Source organism: Nannobrachium achirus (genome assembly GCF_963921795.1).
Source record: "Nannobrachium achirus genome assembly, chromosome: 7".
In the NCBI taxonomy this organism is placed as follows: Eukaryota; Metazoa; Chordata; class Actinopteri; order Myctophiformes; family Myctophidae; genus Nannobrachium; species Nannobrachium achirus.
This window is the reverse complement of record NC_137816.1, coordinates 68,074,393-68,101,727: the sequence shown is the minus strand read 5'-3', so window position 1 is coordinate 68,101,727 and position 27,335 is coordinate 68,074,393. Positions and strand designations below refer to the sequence as shown.

At 45.7% G+C, this 27,335-nt stretch overlaps 1 protein-coding gene across 1 annotated transcript in view; it reads right to left on the bottom strand.

Moving 5' to 3' along the window:
* LOC308288942 (uncharacterized protein) overlaps positions 1–27,335 on the bottom strand; it is a 97,546-nt gene that overhangs the window by 59,250 nt on the left and 10,961 nt on the right. Inside the window, exons 3-13 of the mRNA XM_080730416.1 lie at positions 24,036–24,200; positions 19,967–20,095; positions 18,476–18,589; positions 11,496–11,684; positions 10,817–10,999; positions 7,248–7,370; positions 5,888–6,001; positions 4,845–5,172; positions 4,198–4,313; positions 2,180–2,297; positions 1,559–1,650 (exon numbers count right to left, since the gene is read on the bottom strand). Coding sequence (XP_080586542.1) covers positions 1,559–1,650; positions 2,180–2,297; positions 4,198–4,313; positions 4,845–5,172; positions 5,888–6,001; positions 7,248–7,370; positions 10,817–10,999; positions 11,496–11,684; positions 18,476–18,589; positions 19,967–20,095; positions 24,036–24,200 — 1,671 coding nt within the window. The remainder of the gene's footprint in view (positions 1–1,558; positions 1,651–2,179; positions 2,298–4,197; positions 4,314–4,844; positions 5,173–5,887; positions 6,002–7,247; positions 7,371–10,816; positions 11,000–11,495; positions 11,685–18,475; positions 18,590–19,966; positions 20,096–24,035; positions 24,201–27,335) is intronic.

The following is a 27,335-nucleotide window of genomic DNA, read 5'->3' as shown; positions in this document are numbered from 1 at the left end:
AAAAGCAGATCTACATGCTCACGACTTTCTCCCTCTAATATTTGACAATTTGGCCAATGTTTAATTTGTCATTTCAGAGGTATTACCGGGTAATTTTTTCCAGGACCTTACAGGACCCTTGATCAATTTCAAAACTTTTCCAGTACTGGAAAAATATTTTTCTAATTTCAAAATATTTCCAGGAATGTCATGACCGTGGGAACCCTGTGAGCAGGTGTTCTGACCGTGGCACTTCACTAGTGAGGGTTTGTGTGCAAGTGGGCCTAAGATTTAAATGGTATAATCATTCAATATATAATATGATATAATCATTATATGATAATAATATAACATTAAAGGAGCTCCATTTAAGTGAAAAGGACCTTTTCTTTGACGATGTATGGTCAGATTGCTGACATTATAGAAACATAGGGTTTTTCAAAAAACCTTAGAAGGATTCAAAAGATACTTATAGAATCGGGTCAAAATTCAAATTTCCATGATTTTCCAAACATAGCAGATCTACAAGCTCGCATGTGATTCTTTGCATGAGGTCCTTTCATCATTACAATTAGATAATTTCTGGCAGTTTAACAAATAAACTCCTAGTCTGAATGTAAACAAAGTGTCGGCCCGACAATGGCCAAAATGATTATTTTATCATTATTTTACGCTTTTTGTGGTCATTTTTGAATAGAAACACATGTATGAAGCTTATTTTTATACTAATAATAATATTTAAAAAAAAAGAACGGTAGAGCCTGTCTGAGCAGATGAGGGGTGGCGCGGGTGTCTGCAGCAGCGGCCCCAAATCGTCAGCGCACGTACAATAATGCTGGCGGGATCACTGTTCTGGTCGTTTTCTATGCCTGGATCTTGTTTCTCCATTTCTATGATCTGAACTGGTGCAAGCGAGGCACAAACTTCAGCGTTGTTCATTGGAACGGCAGCGCCAGGTCGACATCTTTTTTCACAACTCGATGAGACATACGCCTGTCTTTTACACAAGACTGCGGTTGGAAATAATGGATGGATATTTTTCTATAAAATGGCAAAGGTAAGCTACTATTAAGCTACTTTGATTAAATCCTTAATGTAGGAGTATCTTAAACGAGAAACAAGAAAACGGCGGACGAAGAAAGTGCTGTGGTCATACGGACACCACCAAATCATTTTAAATCCAAAAATATACCTATTGTCTAGTTAGAACTGACCTGTGAGGCAGCTCTCTTGGTCACCTGCTCCAGCTCAGAGTTAGGGTTTAGGTTTAGGGTTAGGTTTAGGTTTAGGTTTAGGGTTAGAACTGACCTGAGAGGCAGCTCTCTTGGTCACCTGCTCCAGCTCAGAGTTAGGGTTTAGGTTTAGGGTTAGGTTTAGGTTTAGGGTTAGAACTAACCTGGGAGGCAGCTCTCTTGGTCACCTGCTCCAGCTCAGAGTTAGGGTTTAGGTTTAGGGTTAGGTTTAGGGTTAGGTTTAGAACTAACCTGAGAGGCAGCTCTCTTGGTCACCTGCTCCAGCTCAGAGTTAGGGTTTAGGTTTAGGGTCAGGTTTAGGGTTTAGGTTTAGGTTTAGAACTAACCTGAGAGGCAGCTCTCTTGGTCACATGCTCCAGCTCAGCCTGCAGAGTTCTCTGTTGCTCCTCATAAACCACCAGCTTAGCCTCCAGGAGGTCTATGGGGAAAGGGTTAGGGTTATAGATCTACAGCTAGAGAATTTACATACCAGGGATGGGACGATAAGCGATATTATCGTATATCGTGTTAAAATACACTCACGATAATCGTATCGTGGAGATTTGATTTATTGTGATATCGTCCTCCGTCATGCACTCGGTATTTGCACTTAAACCCTCTATAATTGGTAAAAGGTACTTAATAATATACGTACTTGATAGTCTTTTTTTCACTCTCTATGTCTTTGCCAAAAAATAGCCGATCTACAAGCTCACAAAAAATGGAAGATCTACAAATAGTAGATCTGCTATTTTTTGCCAAATGTTCCGCCCAATGATAATGGATTTTGATTACCACGATAATATCGTAAATCGCGATTTATTTTGTCACAATAATGGTGATATGAAATTTTCATATCATCCCATCCCTTTTACATACAACACATTTTCACTTGAACACCTCTGACTGAGGGATGTTTAGTTCTAAGAAGACAGCAGTAAACCAGAACAAGGTGATGGAGGAGGTACCGTTCTTGGTCTTCATCTCCTCGTACCGCTCCACCTTCCACATGTTCTCCTCCCTCTCCTCCTCCAGAGAGGAGACGCGACTCCTCAGGGAGGTCAGGTCTGGGGGAGCACCTCCACCCTAGAGGTTAAATACACACCATTAAATAACCTCCATCCTAGAGGAGGTTAAACCAGTAAGACTCCCTAATCGGGAGATAAGCGACCGTCAGGTCACATGTATACACAAAGAGGGCTGTAGAAAAAAATCGGCCAGAAGGTGGGGCAAAATGGGAGAGATCCATGTTGATGACATGAGTGTAGAGCAAGTGTGTACCGATTAGCGTGTTTTTAGGGCAAAATGTGTAGGAGCAGTGTCCCAAAATGTGTGTGGAAAAAACGGCCTGAAGGTGGCGCTATATGGGACAGATCCATGTTGAAGAGATGAGTGTAGACATACTGTGTAGCGATTTGCGTGATTTTAGGGCAAAAATTGTAGGAGCAGTGTCCAAAACTGTGTTTTGCAAGAATCGGCCTCAAGGTGGCGCTAGAAGAGGGCCTTGTGAGAATTGATTGGAGGTTGTAGTTTGACAGGCAAGGAGTGTGTGTGCAAAATTTGGCATGGATGGGGGCAACGGTTGTGGAGATATGAGCAGGGAAAAAGTGTGACGTGTGACTGACTGACTGACTGACTGACTGACAGACGGACAGCCGGTGGAGGTTTTGGTAGTAAATGCGACCTGACGGTCGCAATAAACACCATTAAATCACCTCCACCCTAGAGGAGGTTAAATAAACACTATAACAATGTAGGCCTACCGATCGTTCATGGACATAATATCAGATTAACGTGGTAAAACGGCTAGTCCGGAGTTCTCCTTTAATATAAATGCCATGGCCGCCGTTGCCCCTCAGTTTGGCTTTGTGTCCCTCAAACCAATGGCATGACCTGAGGCCACAGTGGCCTTAATGCCCCTCAAACCAATGGCATGACCTGAGGCCACAGTGGCCTTAATGCCCCTCAAACCAATGGCATGACCTGAGACCACAGTGGCCTTAATGCCCCTCAAACCAATGGCATGACCTGAGGCCACAGTGGCCTTAATGCCCCTCAAACCAATGGCATGACCTGAGGCCACAGTGGCCTTAATGCCCCTCAAACCAATGGCATGACCTGAGGCCACAGTGGCCTTAATGCCCCTCAAACCAATGGCATGACCTGAGGCCACAGTGGCCTTAATGCCCCAGCTGACTGTACCACTTTCTCCTCTGTCTCTGTCTGGTCAATATGTAGACAGCAGACACCGGTGTCTTTTGTTGAGAATCTGAAATCTTTACTCCCCAGAGTCCCCATCTTTAAACCAATCCAGTGTCTTTGATTGGTGCAGGGCTGAGCATGGATCAGATTGTAAATACCATCATTTATCTATTTCACTGCAGATTAGGTTATCATCCATAACCCTTAAATTCAACAAATTCTTTCAATGGACCAATATGTATGCGATAAGGTCTTGCTGCTCGGTCATTATGGCTTATATGGACCCGACAGGCTGATAATTCCCAGAGGCAGAGCTGAGGGGAATTATCAGCCTGAAGTGTCCATATAAGCCATAATGACCAAGCAGCAAGAAGTTATCGCACTTATTACCCGGCTAATAAATAAAAGGAATAATTTGACTCAAAACTAAAAACAAAACAAAGTATTTCCTTGTTTACAGATGGCTGAAAACAAGGAAGTGCTGGTCAAATAGAATCCATTTTCTGTCTATTTCTCGCCTCAAATGTTTTTAAAAACATTCTTGAGAGCAACGTTTAGTTGTAAATGACACTGTGTGTTTGTTTACATGGTAGACATGTTGGATACGGCACTAAATCCACGCAGTGCAGCCTGAATACAGCAGCTGCTCTGAGCCTTTGATTAGGCAGCGGTGAATTATAACCTGGCTCTTCCTCAGTTCAACATAAGGTTCTAACCTGGCTCTTCCTCAGATCAACATAAGGTTCTAACCTGGCTCTTCCTCAGATCAACATAAGGCTCTAACCTGGCTCTTCCTCAGCTCCTCCTCCAGTTGTCGTATCCTAGTCTTGGACCAGGCTTTCATCTTCAGGAACTTGGCCTCAGACTTGCTGGCCTCCTCTGTTTTTAGTCTCGCTTGGGCTGGGGGGAAAAAAGGAAAAGGGATTTACATGATGGATATTATGGACATCTGGGAAAATCTGATGACATTGTTGGTATGAACAACTGACGTAGAAACATGCATTGTTTTTTTTTTTTAAACGTTACAATTTAGAAGACATTTATAGAATCGGGTAAAAAATATAAAGACTTTTCAAAAATAGCAGATCTACAAGCTCGCAGCGCGGCACCGAGTGATGCACTGTGAGCTTGTATATCTGCTATTTTTGAGCAGTGGTCACACCGTCTCCATAGCATGGCTGTGTGTGTATCCGTGTATGTATGTGTGTGTGTGTCTGTCTGTCTGTATGTAGCCTGAGTCTGTATGTAGCCTGCAATACCTTTTCTGACAACACATGTTAAGAGAGGAGCGCTGTTGTTCAGGCCAGGCACGCTCACACTCACATTCACACACACACAGACACGCACGCACGCACGCACACATGCAGCCTCCACCGCTCAGTTCACACAAGTGTGATTTTTTAATAGTTAATGCGTGACTCCTGCTGTTACCTTCCAGCTCAGAGAGCCTCTGGGTGGAGGCTGGGTCTGCTGCGCTGCCTGCAGCTGGCTGGTGGGTGGAGGAGGAGGTGGAGGAGGTGGGGCTGGGTGGTGCAGCGGAGGTGGTGGTCCTCCTCTTCATCTCCTCCAGCTGGTCCAGGAGGTCCTGCTGGGCCTGCTCCATCTGGGCGCGGTGCAGCTCCGCCAGACGCCTCACCTCCGCCTGCTGTTTCTCCATCAGGTCGCGGAGCTGCGCCCGCATCACGTGCTTCTCCGCCTCCATCTTGGACTCCAGGCTCTCTCGCTCCACCTGCAGCCTCCGCACGCGCTCAGACAGCTCCTGGAGATGGAGAGGACATCATTATGACATCACGCGCTCAGACAGCTCCTGGACACGGAGAGGACATCATTATGACATCACGCGCTCAGACAGCTCCTGGACATGGAGAGGACATCATTATGACATCACGCGCTCAGACAGCTCCTGGACATGGAGAGGACATCATTATGACATCACGCGCTCAGACAGCTCCTGGACATGGAGAGGACATCATTATGACATCACGCGCTCAGACAGCTCCTGGACATGGAGAGGACAATATTAACCGGACAAAGCCATGTTTTGGAGCTTAGCTCCTTCCCAGTGCACCGCTCAATAAACATAGCAAAAAGAACACGTGTTGATGATCTTACACAGGCTCTCAGGGCCCCTGCGAGGGAGACAGAAGGAGCAGATGCTTCAAAGCTTGGTGCAAAAAAACTCCTGAGATGTGACAGTATAAAGATGAGGCGCCAGTGTATTGTCTAATGTAGCGGTTTTCAAACTTTTTTGACTCAGGGCACCCCTGTAAATAACTTTTTCATCCACGGCACCCCTGAATTACCCTGTTAATTTTCAGAATCTTACATCCTATTGGAGAAATATCCGTTTCCATCAGAACTGACTGAAAATTACTGTATACTTGATGTTTAACCACTTGAACACCAGCATGCCTATTCTGGGGGGAAGATTCACCAAAAATAGCCGATCTACAAGCATCCAACAAATGTCTAACCTGGATCTGCTGGTCCCTGGTGTCCACCTCCCCCTGCAGAACGTCCACCACCTGGTTTTTACCCTGCAGAACCTCCTCCTTCTCATGGAGCTTCTGCTTCAGAGCCTTCAGCAGCTGTGGAGGTCAACACATGAAGACCTGAGGACCCATTCTACAAATGTCTTAAAATACCAACAGTTTTCTGAAAGAAGCTCAAAAGTTTAATTATTATTTTTTGTATCCGTTATTAGTTATTGTACACACACTACATCCATGCCATTGTTGCCCCACACGAGCCTTCACACACTGCTAAGCAGATGTTATGCCGTTATCCATTTTGTCAAGTCCCGGAAAAGACACACTGTGATTGGCCAGTACAGCCACTTTGATTGGCACATGTGCCAAATGCTCACCCCAAAACATGATTTATGAGACTGTGGTGGCTTGTGTGGGACAACCAAGGCATGGATGTATTTGTAATGACATCTAGTAACACATTCATGAAAAAAAAAAAAAAAAAACAGTGTAAAAGCGATAGGCTTATAGGCTCCACTCTATGCTATGACAGCTGCTGGGTTCTGCTGGGGAAACTGGACAACAGGTGCATTTCTGCCCAACAGACCCCATGGACAGTCTTTTGGGATCAATATAAGTAGGAAAATGAGCCTAGATGTTATTTAGTGTGTGGCCTTTAAGTTCTTTAAGTGGTCAGATGGGCGGTGATGTTTTCAAGTGGGCCCTGATGCAGAAAAGGTTGAGAACCACTGGATCAGGCTTCAGGATTAGGGGTGGGTGATATGGTGATAATTATTGTTGAGACGATATACAATGTCTCCACGATATGCCTTTTCAGAGATATCCTATATATCGTGATGCAATGAGGGAGCCTTATAAAAAATAATCCAATCCAAATCTAATTTAGACCAAAAAGGGCATTTTGGTCTAAATTAGTCGTTCTCAAACTTTACAATGGCAAGGTCTCCCCTTAACGGGTCCATTTGGTTTAATTTGTAAACTGTCAGAGTTACATACTTTTAAGGGTCAATTTAGACCTCCCAAAAGGAACCCAGAGAGTCCCTGGACCCCACTTTAAAGACCACTGGTCTAAATGGTCTGTTTTTCTTTTAGTTTTTGTTACCTTGTATTTGGTTGTACTGTTAAGTAACTTGAAAAATAACCATAAAAAAACCAACATGAAAAAGAATCGTGATGAGATTGTGTATCCTGATACCGCTTGGAAAAAATATCTTGACATTGTATTTTTCCATATCGCCCAGCCCTAATCAGGATGACAACATCCCATGTTTAGGAAGCAGACGCAGCAGTGCCCTGTGTTTAAACAGGCCTTTCCTAACCAATGCATGGAGTGTTGCTGCGTTACCTGCTCCAGGTCAGCACTGGCGTCAGACTTGGCCGCCAGTCTGAACAGCTCCTGTTCGTGCATCTGGTTGAGCTCCGTCAGCTGCTTGTCCTTCTCCAGGATGATGTCCTTGAAGGTCTGGATCTAAAGAAATAAGCAACAAACATAACCGTCGTGGTAATCTAAAGCCTCTATCAGAGCCGGGTCCGCGGTGGAGTGCGGTGTAGTCTTTTTGAGTCATAAAACTACAACATTAACGCTCAAAAAGACTACACCACACTACACCACGGTGGATAGCCTTCCACCCGACTCTGTTCGAGGCTTAATAGTGGTGCATTTTTGAGCGGTGCTAACCGCTCCTATAGACCGCTTAGAAAAAATGATGTCACAAATGATGATGACATGAGTCCGCTAGACCAATGAAACACTTCGATTCTGTTGATCTGTCCATGATGTCATAGTCACATAGGCACCCGATTGGTTAACTCTGATTTAGAACGCGTTTAGGCCGCCTAAATTACGTCATAAAAAATTATTAAGCGGTGCTAACATTGAATTTCAAAATAGTTCATTTGAATTTCTCAAATGTATGAGTCATGTATTATTATCTATAATACATGAAAACAAACCACACTTTTAGACAGAGCGCTTTAATCACAGGGCCCTGTCTAAAAGTGTGGTTTGTTTTCATGTATTATAGAGATATCCAGCTCAAGACAATTTTGAAATTCAAAGAATATAAATAAACAGCTTATCACAAATGATGATGACATGAGTCCACTAGACCAATGAAACACTTCAATTCTGTTGATCTGTCCATGACGTCATAGTCACATAGGCACCCGATTGGTTAACTCTGATTTAGAACGCGTTTAGGCCGCCTAAATTACGTAATAAAAAAATATTGAGCGGTGCTAACCTTGAATTTCAAAATAGTTCATTTGAATTTCTCAATTGTATGAGTCATGTATTATCTATAATACATGAAAACAAACCACACTTTTAGACAGAGTGCTTTAATCACAGGGCCCTGTCTAAAAGTGTGGTTTGTTTTCATGTATTATAGAGATATCCAGCTCAAGACAATTTTGAAATTCAAAGAATATAAATAAACAGCTTATGATTATCATGTAGATCGAAGTACGAGCTTTACCACGCCTAACCAACCCCATATCCTGGACACTTCATGGGAGTGAAAATACAGTAGAACCTCCTTCTCCTCTTTGGATCTGCAACTACTGTTGAATTTTGTACAATCGGTCTCTCATCTTGCCGGCTTTCTGGCTAAACTGGGACAGTGATCATGAAGGTGATACCTATAATAATGTCATGTTTGGCAGATCCTTGCGGATGTCAGCACTGAGTGACAGAGAGAATGTTTGCAAGATGTCTAGAATGTCTAGAACCACTCCACAGCAGATGTGGGAAAGTCTCGACCAAACAAGTCCAGTATTTGTCTGCAACTCTACAGATCCTTTTGTCATTGTGGTTAAAGTAAAGCAATAGAAACTGTGCATGACCTTCCAGCTGCTCTTCATGCTCTTTGGTCTTGGGCTTCTCAGCCATCATTTGCAAGAAGACATCAAATATCGTCCCAACAGAAATAACACTCTGCCACATGCCAGACTTGTCTTTTTGAATGACTTTGTCTTCAAAGTATCTTAACATGACCTTTCAGGGTCATTAGAATGCACTATCCTCATGTATTCTAATATTTAGGTACCGGTATGTAGACATGGCAAAGTCCAGCTTATGGTCCTTATAGTACCAGTACTCATCCAGACACAGCCCCACACAGAACACCTGGAACACAAAGAAGGGGGCGGTGGCTCTCTCCCTGAAGAGCTCAAGGAAATCAGGCACCATCAACAGTTGGGTCTCTCCTTAGGTCCTCTGTACAGGTGGGTCTCTCCTTAGGTCCTCTTCCTCAGGTGGGTCTCTCCTTAGGTCCTTAGGTCCCACTTCTCCAGGTATTCTTTGTCTTTCTTCAGGTGATGAATAACACCGGTAGGTTTCCCCCGCACAGTCCTTTCCAAAGTTTCCTCTGCCTTCTGGATGCCGAGTCTGAAGTCGGCCACATTTGGACGCAGCTTCCGTCCCCTATGGTAAACAGCCAGTGCAGACTCAAAATCCCCCATGGTGCACAGTGCCTCTGCCTTACAGTACAATCCCTTGTAAAATGTCTTGTCATGTTTAAGAGATGCCTCAGTGTCCCTTAAAGCATTTTCTGGATCCCCCATCTTCAGGAAACATTTAGATCGCTCAGCGAGGCAGTCCTTGTCTTCCACCTTGAGCATTAATCCCATGGAATAGCTTTCTATAGCTTTGACATAGTGCCCCTTTTGGTACAACTGATCTCCCATTGCCAAATAACTTTGAAATGTCGGGAAGAAGGGGATGACCTTTGGTGGGACGACAGTCCCACCAAAGGTGGAGGACCCCCTCCACTGCAGCTCACATAAAATGCCGTAACTCGGGCTAGGAGCGTCCGGGAGAGCCGGGGCCGGTACCTATTCGTCCGCCAAGGCAACGCGGAGACCCCACCCCTCATTTCTCACATGGCCCCCTTCTAGCGCCACCTGCAGGCCGATTTTTAAAACACATTTTTGGACACTGCTCCTACAGTTTTTGCCCTAAAATCACACAAATCGCTACACAGTATGTCTACACTCATCCCATCAACATGAATCTGTCCCATATAGCGCCACCTTCAGGCCGATTTTTAAAAAACACATTTTTGGACACTGCTCCTACAGATTTTGCCCTAAAATCACGGAAATCACTACACAGCATGTCTACACTCATGTCATCAACATGGATCAGGAAGATTTTGGAAAAACCCATTTTTGCCCTATTTGTGGAGATAAGCGACCATCTCCCGATTAGGGAGTCTTACTGGTACTCCCTAAATATTTCTGCACCGCTCACTTCGCACGGGTGCGATTTCAGGTTCAGATTTCAGATTGTGAATACTAAACTGCTCATGTTGAATTCGGGCTATTTCATGGTTAGAACAGTTATTGATCGATCACGGCCATTTGATTGAAGACACACAAAGCATTATTATTATTATTATAGATTATTTAAAGAAAAACAAGGCTTGAAAATTGTCCACAATGTATCTCCCTAAATATATTTGCACCGCTCACTTCGCACGGGTGCGATTTTTATATACAGTAGTACCTTTATGCAAGGTGCGTGACAATGGTTGTGCATTAAAGGTGTATTCAGTGATAATGAAAGTGGCCGGGGGTCATCTTGTCCCTTACTGGCCTTACAGCATGGAGCACACAAGGCGTTGTGTGCTTGTAGATCTGCTGTTTTCACTACTTTTGTGCGACGGCCTTGTATGACGAAGCAGGGCTTTGCTTTGCGAACAAATTTACAAATCTGAAACTTGGAGATACGAGGTTTCTACCCGACAGTGACGATTTACTTTGTTAGCCGCCCTGCCCCCAAAATGGAACGAAGCGAAGGCCGACATTTTGTTTTTATTTTTTTCCTAATGGCTGGCCTGGACCGGCCGAGAATGAACCGGCCGTTCGGGAGTTGTCCCGCTTGTCCCAATGGCCAGAACGTCCCTGACTTACGTTCTGCTTGTACATGTTCTCCTTCTGGGTGAACTGCTCCTTCTCAGTGAGGAGCAGGGCCTTCAGGCTGTCTGTCTGCTCCTGCAGGAGGCTGTATCGCTCCTCCGCCTCCCCGACCTTCCTGGTCAGGTTCTGGACCAACACCTGGAGCTCCTGCATGGACCCCCCGTCAACGCTGTCCACCTGGAGACATGGAGGGAGGGACAAGAGAGGACATTAACATTGGACCAACACCTGGAGCTCCTGCATGGAGCCGCTGTCCCCGATGTCCACCTGGAGACATGGAGGGAGGGGGGACAAGAGAGGACATTAAGCATGGGTGGGGAAACAGAGGGGACATTAATCAAAATATCTTGAACCACTCTAATTAGTGTTACACTATAGTTCTAGTGTAGCTTTACATTTATTTATTGTGGGCTCGCCTGGAAGGCGAGAACACTATGTTACCCTCATTTTCAATATGTTCAAAATTTATTCGACACCTATACTGTATAGGTATAAAATTTCACAATGCTGTACCCCCTCCAACTGTATATATGTTCCCCCTTTTCAACTGTTTTTATTATGTTTTAACACTTGCTTTGGCAATGTAAATGTATGTTTTCTCATGCCAACAAAGCTCCTTTGAATTGAAAAAAAAAAAAAAAAGTATCTTTCTTATTATCAGTGTGGTTCTGACCTGCTGCGGTGGTGCAGGGCTGGCGGGGTGCTGCTGGCCTCCGGCCACTAGAGGGGGCTGCTGGTCTCCTGCCAGGGCGGTCTGCAGGTGGATGATGTAATCCTCCTTCTCTGACAGCTTCCTGTTCCTCTCCGCCAACATGGCGTCCATCTCCTCACCGCGCTGCCGCTGGGACTCCACCTGCTTCCTCTGAGGTTACATCAAAATAAAAGCTGTGTTAATCCCCTGGACTCCACCTGCTTCCTCTGAGGGTTACATCACAATAAAAGCTTGTGTTAATCCCCTGGACTCCACCTGCTTCCTCTCAGGGTTACATCAAAATAAAACATGGTATTAATCCCCCGGTGGATAGATCATTCCTCCAAAATAAAACCCCATTCCTCCACGTCTTCAACTAATGTTTTTCTCACAGTAAAGGTCTTTACACACCGGGGGCGATTTTGAGCGGTGGTAAACCGCTCCTAAGAGTGACTCTGCGTGTGTCTGTAGCCACTTTTCCTCAGCGTTTTGCCATAGCAATGTGTTTTCCTCAGCGTTTTGCCATAGCAATATGTGTGTGTGTGTGTAGCCATATTACAACATATTACATCACCAATTATCTGTAGCCACTATCTGTAGTAACCTTTCCTCAGCGTTTTGCCATAGCATTGTGTTTTCCTCAGCGTTATGCCATAGCAATATGTGTGTGTGTGTGTGTGTGTGTGTGTGTGTGTAGCCATATTACATCACCAATTACATCCTAGACCTATATCCTAGTCTTTTTCCTCAGCGTTTTGCCATAGCAATGTGTTTGTGTGTAGCCTGTATTACATCACCAATTACCAATCGAAGACGTTATGCAAGCACGACCACCGCTCACTTCACATTGGGTGTGATTTTTTTTAACCGTATAAAGTCAATGCAAGCTTCCGCGCCGACCACGAATTTCAAAAAAGCAAAAAAGCGGCTGTTATTTATTCTCTCGTTTCGAATATTCGCAGGTGAACTCCCCTCTGTCTGTATCAAAGCAATCTCACGCTATCTAAAGAGAGAGAGAGGACATGGTCGAGGGACCTTCCCTTTGCATTGAGCCCGAGGGGAACATCATTTCTCCTTCTCCGTGTCGTCTCGTCTGTGTGTGACCTTAACTCTATCGGAGCCAACCCAGGACAAACTGACTCTATGGGAGCCAACCCAGGACAAACTGACTCTATGGGAGCCAACCCAGGACAAACTGACTCTATGGGAGCCAACCCAGGACAAACTGACTCTATAGGAGCCAACCCAGGACAAACTGACTCTATGGGAGCCAACCCAGGACAAACTGACTCTATGGGAGCCAACCCAGGACAAACTGACTCTATAGGAGCCAACCCAGGACAAACTGACTCTATGGAAGCCAACCCAGGACAAACTGACTCTATGGGAGCCAACCCAGGACAAACTGACACTATGGGAGCCAACCCAGGACAAACTGACTCTATGGGGGCCAACCCAGGACAAACTGACTCTATGGGAGCCAACCCAGGACAAACTGACTCTATAGGAGCCAACCCAGGACAAACTGACTCTATAGGAGCCAACCCAGGACAAACTGACTCTATAGGAGCCAACCCAGGACAAACTGACTCTATGGGAGCCAACCCAGGACAAACTGACTCTATGGGAGCCAACCCAGGACAAACTGACTCTATGGGAGCCAACCCAGGACAAACTGACTCTATGGGAGCCAACCCAGGACAAACTGACTCTATGGGAGCCAACCCAGGACATACTGACTCTATGGGAGCCAACCCAGGACAAACTGACTCTATGGGAGCCAACCCAGGACAAACTGACACTATGGGAGCCAACCCAGGACAAACTGACTCTATGGGAGCCAACCCAGGACAAACTGACTCTATGGGAGCCAACCCAGGACAAACTGACTCTATGGGAGCCAACCCAGGACAAACTGACTCTATAGGAGCCAACCCAGGACAAACTGACACTATGGGAGCCAACCCAGGACAAACTGACTCTATGGGAGCCAACCCAGGACAAACTGACTCTATGGGAGCCAACCCAGGACAAACTGACACTATGGGAGCCAACCCAGGACAAACTGACTCTATGGGAGCCAACCCAGGACAAACTGACACTATGGGAGCCAACCCAGGACAAACTGACTCTATGGGGGCCAACCCAGGACAAACTGACACTATGGGAGCCAACCCAGGACAAACTGACTCTATGGGAGCCAACCCAGAACAAACTGACTCTATGGGAGCCAACCCAGGACAAACTGACTCTATGGGAGCCAACCCAGGACAAACTGACTCTATGGGAGCCAACCCAGGACAAACTGACTCTATGGGAGCCAACCCAGGATAAACTGACACTATGGGAGCCAACCCAGGACAAACTGACTCTATGGGGGCCAACCCAGGACAAACTGACTCTATGGGAGCCAACCCAGGACAAACTGACTCTATGGGAGCCAACCCAGGACAAACTGACTCTATAGGAGCCAACCCAGGACAAACTGACTCGATGGGAGCCAACCCAGGACAAACTGACTCTATAGGAGCCAACCCAGGACAAACTGACTCTATGGGAGCCAACCCAGAACAAACTGACTCTATGGGAGCCAACCCAGGACACTGACACTATGGGAGCCAACCCAGGACAAACTGACTCTATAGGAGCCAACCCAGGACAAACTGACTCTATGGGAGCCAACCCAGGACAAACTGACACTATGGGAGCCAACCCAGGACAAACTGACTCTATAGGAGCCAACCCAGGACAAACTGACTCTATGGGAGCCAACCCAGGACAAACTGACTCTATGGGAGCCAACCCAGGACAAACTGACTCTATAGGAGCCAACCCAGGACAAACTGACTCTATGGGAGCCAACCCAGGACAAACTGACTCTATGGGAGCCAACCCAGGACAAACTGACTCTATGGGAGCCAACCCAGGACAAACTGACTCTATGGGAGCCAACCCAGGACAAACTGACTCTATGGGAGCCAACCCAGGACACACTGACTCTATAGGAGCCAACCCAGGACAAACTGACTCTATGGGAGCCAACCCAGGACAAACTGACTCTATAGGAGCCAACCCAGGACAAACTGACTCTATGGGAGCCAACCCAGGACAAACTGACTCTATGGGAGCCAACCCAGGACAAACTGACACTATGGGAGCCAACCCAGGACACACTGACTCTATGGGAGCCAACCCAGGACAAACTGACTCTATGGGAGCCAACCCAGGACAAACTGACACTATGGGAGCCAACCCAGGACAAACTGACACTATGGGAGCCAACCCAGGACAAACTGACTCTATAGGAGCCAACCCAGGACAAACTGACTCTATGGGAGCCAACCCAGGACAAACTGACTCTATGGGAGCCAACCCAGGACAAACTGACTCTATAGGAGCCAACCCAGGACAAACTGACTCTATGGGAGCCAACCCAGGACAAACTGACTCTATGGGAGCCAACCCAGGACAAACTGACTCTATGGGAGCCAACCCAGGACAAACTGACACTATGGGAGCCAACCCAGGACACACTGACTCTATGGGAGCCAACCCAGGACAAACTGACTCTATGGGAGCCAACCCAGGACAAACTGACACTATGGGAGCCAACCCAGGACAAACTGACTCTATAGGAGCCAACCCAGGACAAACTGACTCTATGGGAGCCAACCCAGGACAAACTGACTCTATGGGAGCCAACCCAGGACAAACTGACTCTATAGGAGCCAACCCAGGACAAACTGACTCTATGGGAGCCAACCCAGGACAAACTGACTCTATGGGAGCCAACCCAGGACAAACTGACACAGCAAGGAAGGGAAAGAGGTGTAGATTATGTTTAGATGTACCGTAGTTTAACTAACAACAATGTAGAGCTCTAGACCTGGATGTTAGATAGGAGAGTGTGGGACAACCAGATTTTATTTTATTGTTGTTTGGGACATGATCAACACAATCCTGAGTTATTTTTCAATCTGTGTTTTAAGATATTCTAGTATTTCAGCATGTTACAACTAGTCATATGATGCTTTGTAGCATGATATTGCATCATCTAATGCATCATATGATGCAAAATGTGTAGCATGCTGAAATACTAAAATATCTAAAAACATAGATTGAACTAAAAAAATAACTCTGGATTGTGTTGATCGTGTCCCAAACAACAATACAATAAGATCCGGTTGTCCCGGAGGTGAAGTGGTCCTTTAACAGTGACACAATGACATGTCTTATGGAGGGATTCCTGGGGTATTTCTGTAGGCTAGGGGAAAAGAAACCCTTAAAAAGCTGCCATTCCAGAGAGAAGGAAGTGGTTCAGAACAACTACCTGTTGTTCAGTGATGAGAACGTTCCTCTAACCATTCAGAACAACTACCTGTTGTTCAGTGATGATAACGTTCCTCTAACCATTCAGAACAACTACCTGTTGTTCAGTGATGATAACGTTCCTCTAACCATTCAGAACAACTACCTGTTGTTCAGTGATGATAACGTTCCTCTAACTAACCATTCCATGCATTCCTGCTCAGTCCACCAGCTGCTTATTTCTATCAGCTGACTCACACAGCAGCCAGAGAGCAGCTAAATGCATCACCGTCCCCACAGAACAACGGCTGTTCTTTTTTTTTTTTACTTTTTTCTTTTTTCACCCAACAACAATGTTGCTGGGTGTTGTAGGACTACTGCTTGCGTTTAAAACAAAGTATTTGTCACTGTTCTACAACTTTCCTGTGTTGATGCAATGATGCAAGCAACTCTCTCACTTTCTCTGCTGCTAGTTCTGCTCTGGGAAAGAAGCCTAATTTATACATCGCAGTACAAGGGTGTCGCACCTAAAATAGCAGACCTACAAGCTCACAATGCGTCGTGGATGCGACGCGCTGTGAGCTTGTAGGTCTGTTTTAAAACATTTTGGCTATAAAAATTGCATAATCCTGGATTAAATATAATATAATATAATATAATATAATATAATATAATATAATATAATATAATTGCGACCGTAGGTCGCATTTACTATCAAAACCTCCACAGGCTGTCCGTGCGTCAGTCCGTCCGTCAGTCAGTCACACGTCACACGTCACACTCTTGCCCTGCTCATATCTCCGCAACCGTTGCCCCGATCCATGCCAAATTTTGCACACACACTCCTTACCTGCCAAACTACAACCTCCAAGGACCCCCGGAGCTCCAGGGACCTCCAGGTCCCTGGGGGACCCCCAGATGTAAAAAATGACCAAATGTGCTAAACTGACCAAATGACCACCCCAACAGGGCTGCTCACGGGGAATTCCCGGGGACCACCGACTCCTGGTGCTCCAGAACGGATGCAAAAGTGGTGGCGCCCCCAGTGGAGGACCCCCTACACTGCAGCTCACATAAAATGCCGTAACTCCGGCTAGGAGCGACCGGGACAGCCGGGGCCGGTACCTATTCGTCCGCCTTGGCGGCGCGGAGACCCCACCCCTCATTTCTCACATGGCCCTCTTCTAGCGCCACCATGAGGCAGATTCTTGCAAAACACATTTTTGGACACTGCTCCTAAAATGTTTGCCCTAAAATCACGCAAATCGGTACACAGTATGTCTACACTGATCCCATCAACATGAATCTGTCCCATATAGCGCCACCTCCAGGCCGATTTTTAAAAAGACATTTTTGGACACTGCTCCTACAGATTTTGCCCTAAAATCACAAAAATCACTACACAGTATGTCTACACTCATGTCATCAACATGGATCAGGAAGATTTTGGGAAAACTAATTTTTGCCCTATTTGTGGAGATAAGTGACCTACGGTCGCTTATCTCCCGATTAGGGAGTCTTACTGGTATAATATAATATAATATAATATAATATAATATACAAACCAGGGAGGGACTTTATTGTTTTTCAGGTCAAGGACCCCTTAGCTCAGACAGAGATCAAGCAGGGACCCTCGCTGTAGGCTAGGCATTATAGCCTACTGTATCACACACATATTTTGCAGGCCCCCTGTAATAACCCTGGATTGGGGTCCCTGACCCCCAGTTGAAGACATATAGGCCTACTAATAATGACATAGGCCTTCTATATGATTAGTTATCAAACAATTCTACAATAGCCAGCAGCTTTGTGTTCTCCCAGAATACTATATGTTGGGTTGTTAGACAGAGCCTAGTACTACAGTGAAACAATACATTGCCTTGAATTTAAATTTCATACATTTTTAGTCGCTATGTTTTGTACATTTTGGGATGTGGGCTTGAATCGTGGTGGATCGTGAATCGTATCGCATCGTATCGAGAACAGGGGTGAATCGTGATGTATCGTATCGGCAGGATTTCAATGTATCGCAATCGTATCGTATCGCTGGCAGTGTATCGAGGTGCGTATCGTATCGCCTCAGTGGTCGAGATTCGCATCCCTAATATATATATATATATATATATATATATATATATATATATATATATATATATATATAAAATGAGAGTACCTTGGTCTCCAGCCCTATAGGGGGAGATGTAGCGTACCTTGGTCTCCAGCCCTATAGGGGGAGATGTAGCGTACCTTGGTCTCCAGCCCTATAGGGGGAGATGTAGCGTACCTTGGCCTCCAGCCCTATAGGGGGAGATGTAGCGTACCTTGGCCTCCAGCCCTATAGGGGGAGATGTAGCGTACCTTGCTCTCCAGCCCTATAGGGGGAGATGTAGCGTACCTTGCTCTCCAGCCCTATAGGGGGAGATGTAGCGTACCTTGGCCTCCAGCCCTATAGGGGGAGATGTAGCGTACCTTGGTCTCCAGCCCTATAGGGGGAGATGTAGCGTACCTTGGCCTCCAGCCCTATAGGGGGAGATGTAGCGTACCTTGCTCTCCAGCCCTATAGGGGGAGATGTAGCGTACCTTGCTCTCCAGCCCTATAGGGGGAGATGTAGCGTACCTTGGCCTCCAGCCCTATAGGGGGAGATGTAGCGTACCTTGGCCTCCAGCTCCTCCTCTCTGTGAGCCAGCTCCTGCTCCAGCTCCGACACCTTCTTCTTCAGCAGGACGATCTTCCCTCGACTGGCCTGGTCGCCTCCATCTGCTGCCCCCTGCAGCGAGGGAGGGGACACACATGTTCAACGGATGTCAATAGTGGCGTTTCCATAAAGCCACTTTTTGCGCATTAACGGCTTATTCGCAAAATGTTTTTATGGAAACACTTCAAAATGCGAATAAACTTTCATTATCCGCAAAAAGAATTATCCGCTTGGAGGAGGAGGATTTTGAGGCTTTATCGAATAAACTAAATGCGCATTTGTGAATGGAAACGGGTCAGACAATAAATGCGAATACATTATGACGTTCTGGGTCCATATCGTCCTCCAACTTAACACTTTGCCCTGCCGCTTAACGTCCATTGTATAGCGTTTATAGCCCACAAAACAAACTGGTTGTTTGTTACACACGGAGTGACACGGATCGTGTGTAAATTCCTCCCGTTTTCACCTCCCGCTATCGGTGGCTCATCTCACGGTGTTGCGTGCCAAAAGTGGCTGATCTACAAGCTCACAGCAGCTCGCGCAGCGTTGTGAGCTTGCAGATCTGCCACCTTCCAGAGAACGCTGAAACTTGCAGGATGAGCACTGTGCAGCGACGCGACCGCGGTTTTCCTGGTGAACCTGAGTGCAACGGTGGGGGCGCGGGAGTGTGGGGAACACACACCATGATGGAGAGGTTATACAGCTTTATGTATTGAGAGGAACTCTTGACAATTTCGTAAGAGACTCGTCGCTAATTGTAAGATCTTGAAAAGTTTTTTTGGGGCCATGATGATTGATAACCCCTTCTTCCCAAGACAGCGACCGAGTCACAGCAGTCAGACGTGCAGTGCTCACGGCTCAGGTTCGGTCTGAAAATTCATGCGACCGTCGCTAATTCGAATGACACCCGCAAATGGAAACATGCTAAATTTGCTTTGTCTTAATGCGTATTTCTGATAATTTACTTCCCTAATTCGAATAAGTTTATGGAAACATGGCTACAGACAGTATGTGTATATTACAGAAGACTGTGTGTGTGTGTGTGTGTGTGTGTGTGTGTGTGTGTGTGTGTGTGTGTGTGTGTGTGTGTGTGTGTGTGTGTGTGCGTGCGTGCGTGCGTGCGTGCGTGTGCGTGCGTGCGTGCGTGCGTGCGTGCACATCTAAGTTTCTATTGCGGGTGCCACTGGGTGGTTGGGGAAATAAGAACCTTTCTAGTGTGTGTAGGGGTCTATATAAAAACATAGTACCTTTTTGGGGGTGTCCTGTATATAAGTCATAAGTACCTTTTTGGGTGTGTGTATATATAAGTCATAAGTACCTTTTTGGGGGTGTAACTAAATAAGTCATAAGAACCTTTTTGGGGGTGTATATAAGTCATAAGAACCTTTTTGGGGGTGTATCTAAGTCATAAGAACCTTTTTGGGGGTGTATATAAGTCATAAGAACCTTTTTGGGGGTGTCCTGGCCCCCCTGTGCTCTCCTCAGCTCCTCCAGCTGGGCGGTGAGTGACGCCACCTTGGCCTTGTTCTGGAGGCGGAGCTTAGACAGCTTGGCCTCCCCGCTCTCCTTCTCCACCTAGTGGGAGAAATATGTAACAAAAAAAGGCAAATGTGTTCACTTCCGGCAGAAAGCGTGAAAATTTGCACCTAAGGGTATTTTTGTGCGCTGAATCCAAAAATTGACGGTCCCAAGCACTTTTCCCATGGGATCTGGTGGCTCTCATTCACTTACCATAGCCTACTAGGGAAAAAAGACCCCCCAAAAAATCTTCTTCAAGTAGCATGTGAGGGGTCAAACTAGGTGTTTTTCGGGATTCTGAATCCATTGCAAGCATTTGTTTTGCACGAAAAACATTCCTTTCCGAGAAATGGACACAACAAAACTTTGAAAAGTGATGACTCATCACTAAACCATAGTTTGTGGGGTCCATTTCTTGCCCAAGGAATGTTTTTTGTGCAAAACAAATGCTTGGAATGGATTCAGAATCATGAAAACCCCCTAGATAGACCCCTCACATGCTACATATAGAAGATTTTTGGGGGGTCATTTTTTCCTAACCCTAACCCTATGGTAAGTGAATGAGAGAAAAGTTAATTTGAGAAAAGTGCTTGGGACCGTCAATTTTTGAATTCAGCGCACAAAAATACCCCTAGGTGCAAATTTTCACGCTTTCTGCCGGAAGTGAACACCTTTTTCACATATTTCTCCCACTAACCTGTCAGACATGAAAACCGTAGCAGAATAGAGAGTTAAAGGTCCTACACCATGCATTTAAAAATAATTTATATAACACTGTTTGTGTCCCAAAAACGTTTTTGAAAAGGTTTGAGGCTAAATTACCACTCCTGAATACAGAGCCCCTGTCATTTCTGCCTGGCTTTCAGAGCATTTTCAGCTGCAGTACCACCTTGTCCTGAGTGGGAGGACTGCACTATTGAGCCAGTTTTGGCCCCACACTCCTCCCCACCTCCTGCTCAGCAGGCCTGCCCACCCCTCCCCAACCCTCTCCCAGCTCCTCCTGCCTCCTTCTCAGGCCTGCCCACCCCTCCCCAACCCTCTCCCAGCTCCTCCTGCCTCCTTCTCAGGCCTTGTGACATCACAAATCTGACATTTCACAATCAGGACCGTTCTGAGACATGCTAACATAGATCTGCCCATAAACTGAGAAAGACACAATGGTCAGAAATAGGACTTTGTGAGGATAGAAGTTGCTGGTGGGACACCAAGAAAATACATAAAAATTGGAAAAATGAAAATTCATGGTGTAGTCCCTTTAAGAGACCAGGATTACTCCCTTTTTTCCAGGTGTTTCGCCTTGATTCCAACAGGAGATAGTTGTTTAGGCTTAACATAATTGTTATAAATATTGTTTTTGTAAAAGTCTATGGCAAAAATTAATGGGGAATATTAAGTGACCACAGGAAAGCCCTTCCACTGCGATGCTCTATAGCGCGAAATTGCCATGTTATCTCACTAACGCCCCCGACTACTACCTACCTAGTATACCTACCTACCTACCTAGTATACCTACCTACCTACCTAGTATACCTACCTACCCACCTACCCACCTATAGTACATCAACCAGGAGTAGAGCTTTAATCGGGCCTAAATATGTGAGCCCGGCCCAACCCAGCCCTTCAGAACGTCAACCTGGGACCGACGCAAAGCCCCATACATAAATGACAATTGGAGACTTAATTGCTATCCACCCGTTTCCGCGAGAATTTACTGTAGCATTATCTGTGGGACACTTCCGGAGAACAGCTGACATAAAAGCTCACGTCGCCTCGCAGATGCAACCGTTGTGAGCTTGTAGATCACACTCGGCTGCGGCGCCAGAAGCTGCGCAATGCACGATGGGATGTTGGAAGGTTGGGGATAGCAGCCTTTCTTTCTCATTCTACCCTTTTCCAGCTGTCTTTATATACAGTATATAAAAGACGTAGCAAGCACCGTCCTGATTATGGAACAAATAAACACCGGAGCCTCGCTGGAGAACACAGCTGACGGCCGCCGCTAAATCAGGCAGCAGGCGTAAAGGCTGTTATAACTACAACGTTCACAAAACGTCTATAACAATATTATTAGGATATACAAAAGTATCTGTGGACTGTTTCAACGATGTCCTCCGCTATGCTCAGGCAGTGCATGCACGCATGCACACGCCATAGCAGCCACCACACACACACACACACACACACACACACACACACACACACACACACACACACACACACACACACACACACACACACACACACACACACACACACACACACACACACACACACACACAATGCCTACAAGTTGCACAGCAACGCTCACAGTGTCACACACGCACGGCGCAGCACAGCGGTACAGCCATAGAGTTATGAGCACGCAGCTTACCCAGTCACAGAGACATCATGATACCGCGCTGTGCTTGCCTACCGGATTAAAAAAGCCCGACCCGACCCAAAGCCCAGCATGTACTTGACCCTTTGTCAGCCTTCTGATTGGTCCCTGACTGACCAACCAGAAAAATCATTCTCTTTTGCCACCGGGGGCGGAGTTATGCAGTGGGACAAAGTCCACATTCTTCCATTAATATTAATGGCGAGAGTGTAGTTTTAAATTGATATTTATTTATATTTTTATTTTATTTTTTGCTTTGTCATGATAAATAGGAACATTTTGGAACATAATGGAGTGAAAACACAGTGAATATTTGTTGAACTGATAAAATAAATCGCTATGTGGATTACTAGTCTTGCATGGACGTCTCCTGCTAGACTGCTGCATTGTGCGGTGATGCGCGGTAATAGCGATTTCAATAATTATAATGAATAAGCTTCAACAAACTAGTTCACATGAGATATATCGATTGGGTACATATATTTTAACTCAGTCGGTGCCATATTTAAAGTGGGATGACCTCTTATATTGCCGGTTCGCCAACAAAGGGTTAAAAAAATAGTGTGCACGCTGGTGCACACATTCGTGCACAGATCATGCACTATGCATGTGCATGCTTTTCACAGCTTTCAAACAAAAAAATCCGCTTGGAAATCCGTTCAGGCATTCAGGAGAAAGGAGCCCTTATGTTTTCTGTAAACAAACATGGCTGCCATGTTTGAAAGATGGGGTTGGTTTTTTCAAAAAAAAAGAAAAAAAAATGTATTATTTTTTTTAAAAAGACGTTCAGAAGACGTCTGGCAGGGAGGTCCATAGTGAAAAAGACGTTTTAAAGACGTTTTTATCATAGAAACTTCTTTTTTGGCAGGGTATGAGTTAAATGGGCAGAATTACAATTAAAATACATTTTATGTTGAGGGCGAGGCAATAGTTCCACAACTTCCTGGTCAGTGCGAGGTACCCAAGATGCACTGCGCTCTCTCTCTCTCTCTCGCTCTCTCTTTTTATTTTTCATTCACTTCCATTATAAAAATTCGACATGGGGTGGGACTTGACAAAGAGTGAATTGAGCCCAGCCCAGCCCTCAACCCGTCGGGTCCCGTCGGGCTCGGGCTGACATTTTAAAGCCATACTATGTAACTTTTCCAATAAAACTAATCTTAAAATTGTCCTAACTATTAAATCTTCCGTCAGCAACAGTGTTTACACTGGTGAAGGAATCTCCCCCAATCCTGGTCTAAAAATGACGGGAGATGGCTCTACGGATTCGTATCGGCAAGGCAGAGGCGGTCGCGCGGTCACGCGGCCCCGTTCTGGTGGTCCGTGGCGACTCCGGGTGAAAACCGTCCGAAAAAAGCAATATCGCTACTGACCAGTAGTTGAGCAACTTCCATAGTATAGCTTTAATCTCTAACCAGGAGAACTCACCTTGATCATGTCATCCTTGCTCCTCAGAGCAGCGTCTCTGTCTCTGATCACCTACCTACCTACCTACCTACCTACCTACCCACCCACCTACCTACCTACCTACCTACCCACCCACCCACCTACCTACCTACCTACCTACCTACCTACCTACCTACCCACCCACCTACCTACCTATATATCTACAGTACCTACCTTGATCATGTCATCCTTGCTCCTCAGAGCAGCGTCTCTGTCTCTGATCATGTCCTTCAGCTGAGTGACCAGCAGCTCCGTCTGAGCCAGCCGCTCCGCCGCCTCGCTGAGAGCCGCCGCACCGCCCGCTGCAGCCACCAGGGGGCCCTGGGGAGAGCCTGGCGCCTGGGGGGGCAGACAGACAGACAGACAGACAGACAGACAGACAGACAGACAGACAGGATGGACAGGGATAACAGGATTAGATTAGTGCAGTGGTTCTCAACCTTTTCAGGCCTGGATGGATGGATGGACGGACGGATGGATGGATGGATGGAAGGATGGATGGATGGATGGATGGACCCCCAAATAATAATATTTTGTAGATCGTCTATTTTCACAATTTCTGCCTTTAATATTTCACAATTTGGCCAATGTTTAATTTGTCATTTTAGTGCCAGCATCTTTTCCAATTTGGGTGGGTATATCTGCCAGCCTTTTTTGACCATTTTGCCACAACTCTGCAGAGCCACAGCGAATCCAAAAATAGTAAGATATGAGCAAATTTCATTCTGAATGAAGATTAGAATGCCTACTTTCACCTGCAAGATTATGCAATAAAAGGCAAAACCCAGTGATTTTCGGGATAGGCACGACGGACATGAAAATAACCACCCAGAAATCTTTGGGATAGGCACTAGATGAGTTAAAATGTCCTTAACACATCGGACGCCCACGTGGTGCCCACACGCCAATCTCTTTGATGTTTACGTGTGCCCACGACGCGTTCGGCGCGTTGTACAGTAAACTATACTGTACTGTAGCTACTGCACTTGGCTACCGCGGTGATGAAACAAACTCCATTTCCCAACATGCAGCGCGCAATTACGTCACCCGGACGTGCTGTCTGTCTCGTTGACTTCCTGTTTAGCGGCTGCACAAAAACGCTGTTTTCTCCGGATTCTCTTCCTTTTTTCATTTTTTTCCCCAAACGGCAGCCTCTTCTACCGGCCGTAACACAAACACTGTGGCTTAGAATTGATAAAAAACGGTCCTGACTGAAAGAAAAGATTTTCCGCGAAATAAACAGGACATACTCGGATTACATTTACTCGGATTACTTTTCTCGCCAGTACTTCGAAGGTAGGTAAAATGACGCGTTGCCATGGGCACCAGCAAATTAAACCGTCGAAAATTCTGGGCACCCGATGTGTTAAAGGGGCCCCACAATGAATTTATTTTTTGGTCTTCCCAGTGTCTCTTCCAGCCCCCCAAAAAACCCATTCATTAACTCATTGAGTGCCAGCCTATCACCACTAGAGGGCGCCCAGTGACCAGAGAATAATAGAGATATGCTGGTAATGCATGCCCAAGCCCTGGAGCCATGACTTGCCTGAACACTTTCCTTTGTGCATGTACAGGAAGAGGATGAAGTTAGCTTGAAGTTAGCTATTGGCTACCAAGCATTTTAGAAGCCTTATTTTCGTCAACTTAGCCATGATTAAACCTTGCACACCTCATGCATGGGAAAAAAACAGAGAAGAATGAGCTCTAAAAAATCCAATGCAATCCTGGATTGCATTGGAGTGGATTTGTGCAGTTTGTTCACAGCTTTCAAACAAAAAAATCCGATTGGAAATCCGTTCAGGCATTCTTGAGATAATCGCCATTATGTTTTACATGTAATGTAAACAAAAATGGCTGCCCTGTATGTTAGATGGGGTTGTATGGGGGTGGAACATGCAAAATCGCGATTGAAATCAAGCCGAACTTGTTCGGGATCGGCACTCTACGATACGCTAATAAAGCCGAACTAGTTCGGGATTGGCACTCAAAGAGTTAAAGGAGGATGAAACCCCGCCTCTAATTTGTTTTATCAGACTTGAGAATATGAAAAGATTTCTAAAATGTAGGCGTGGTTATCTGCCGTTGTGGGGGGAGGGGGCGGAGTAATGCGTCTTCTATCAGAGAGAGACAGACCGAAGCTGCCAGCAGTGGGCTGTCTGCAGTGCTTTTCCATTTAAAACCAGCCATTGGAGGTGTAAAAAGTATAAAGATTCGGCAACTCCATGTTCTATAACCAATTATAATGGGGAAGTATTTTACAAACAAGCTGTCTGAGCTTGTATGGACAAACTTTCTCCAGCTCTGGACCATGCACGGAACCAGTGAAGAATGGACCCTAGGCTAGCGCAATAGCTATTTGCTGTGTAGTGTGTGTGTGTGTGTGTGTGTGTGTGTGTGTGTGTGTGTGTGTGTGTGTGTGTGTGTGTGTGTGTGTGTGTGTGTGTGTCGTGACAGTGCGCGCACACACATCGTCCACACACGAAAACTAGCAGATCTACAAGCTCGTTGTGAGCTTGTATATTAGCTATGTAGCCTAGCTAACAGCCGTTGCAGCAGCAGCTTCTCATGTAAACACGTTGGTTTCGGCTCTACGGCTATTAGCTAGGCTACATACATAGCCGATATACAAGCTCACAACGCGTCGCGAAAGCGACGCGTTGTGAGCTTGTAGATCTGCTATTTTCCGTGTGTGGACGTTGTGTGTGTGTGCGTGCACTGTTACGACACGCACGCAAACACACACACACACACACACACACACACACACACACACACACAGGCTACACTACACAGAAAATAACACAGGCACCACACAGTGTAACTGTCTGTTGACAGCGCCTGCTCTTCTCTCTGGCAGAAACAAGCATACAGTGAAACCACGCCCCCCCTTGATACGACTCTGTTAAACAAACGTTAATATTAATTAGATATGCCTACGTCACGTTACACCACAGAACAGTGATAGCTAATATTTAATGAGTGGCGCGAAAGATTTCTTTTGGACCTAGAAACTGGAAGTACACAGAAATAGCTACAGAGACAGCAGAAAGCTCTGAATCCCCAAGCCTATGGGCAAATTGAACCATATCACTGCTCCCTATCACAAGTGACTCATTGATATAATATATATTTATAGAAAAAGTGATTTTGTGTTTCATGCTCCTTTATCTCTAAGCCTTGTCTTTCATTTCAGTGATTTTCTGAATGGGCGGTTCTGAACGGTACTCTTTTGAAATCGGGCTCTTGTTCATGTCACAAAGGGGCTCATTTCCTATTGGACTTCCTTGAGAAGGGGGCGGTACTTTTTGGGAGGCTATATTCTATTGAGACTATATATATATATGAGGGGTAAAGTGGTACTAAAATTGGGTTGAATTGGATTGACTCTACATGGTTCTCATCGTGGTACCATGCTAATCTTCTCTGTATCGTTCCAACTTTAGCCCAAAGACAGCGCCCTGTTGCCAACAAGGG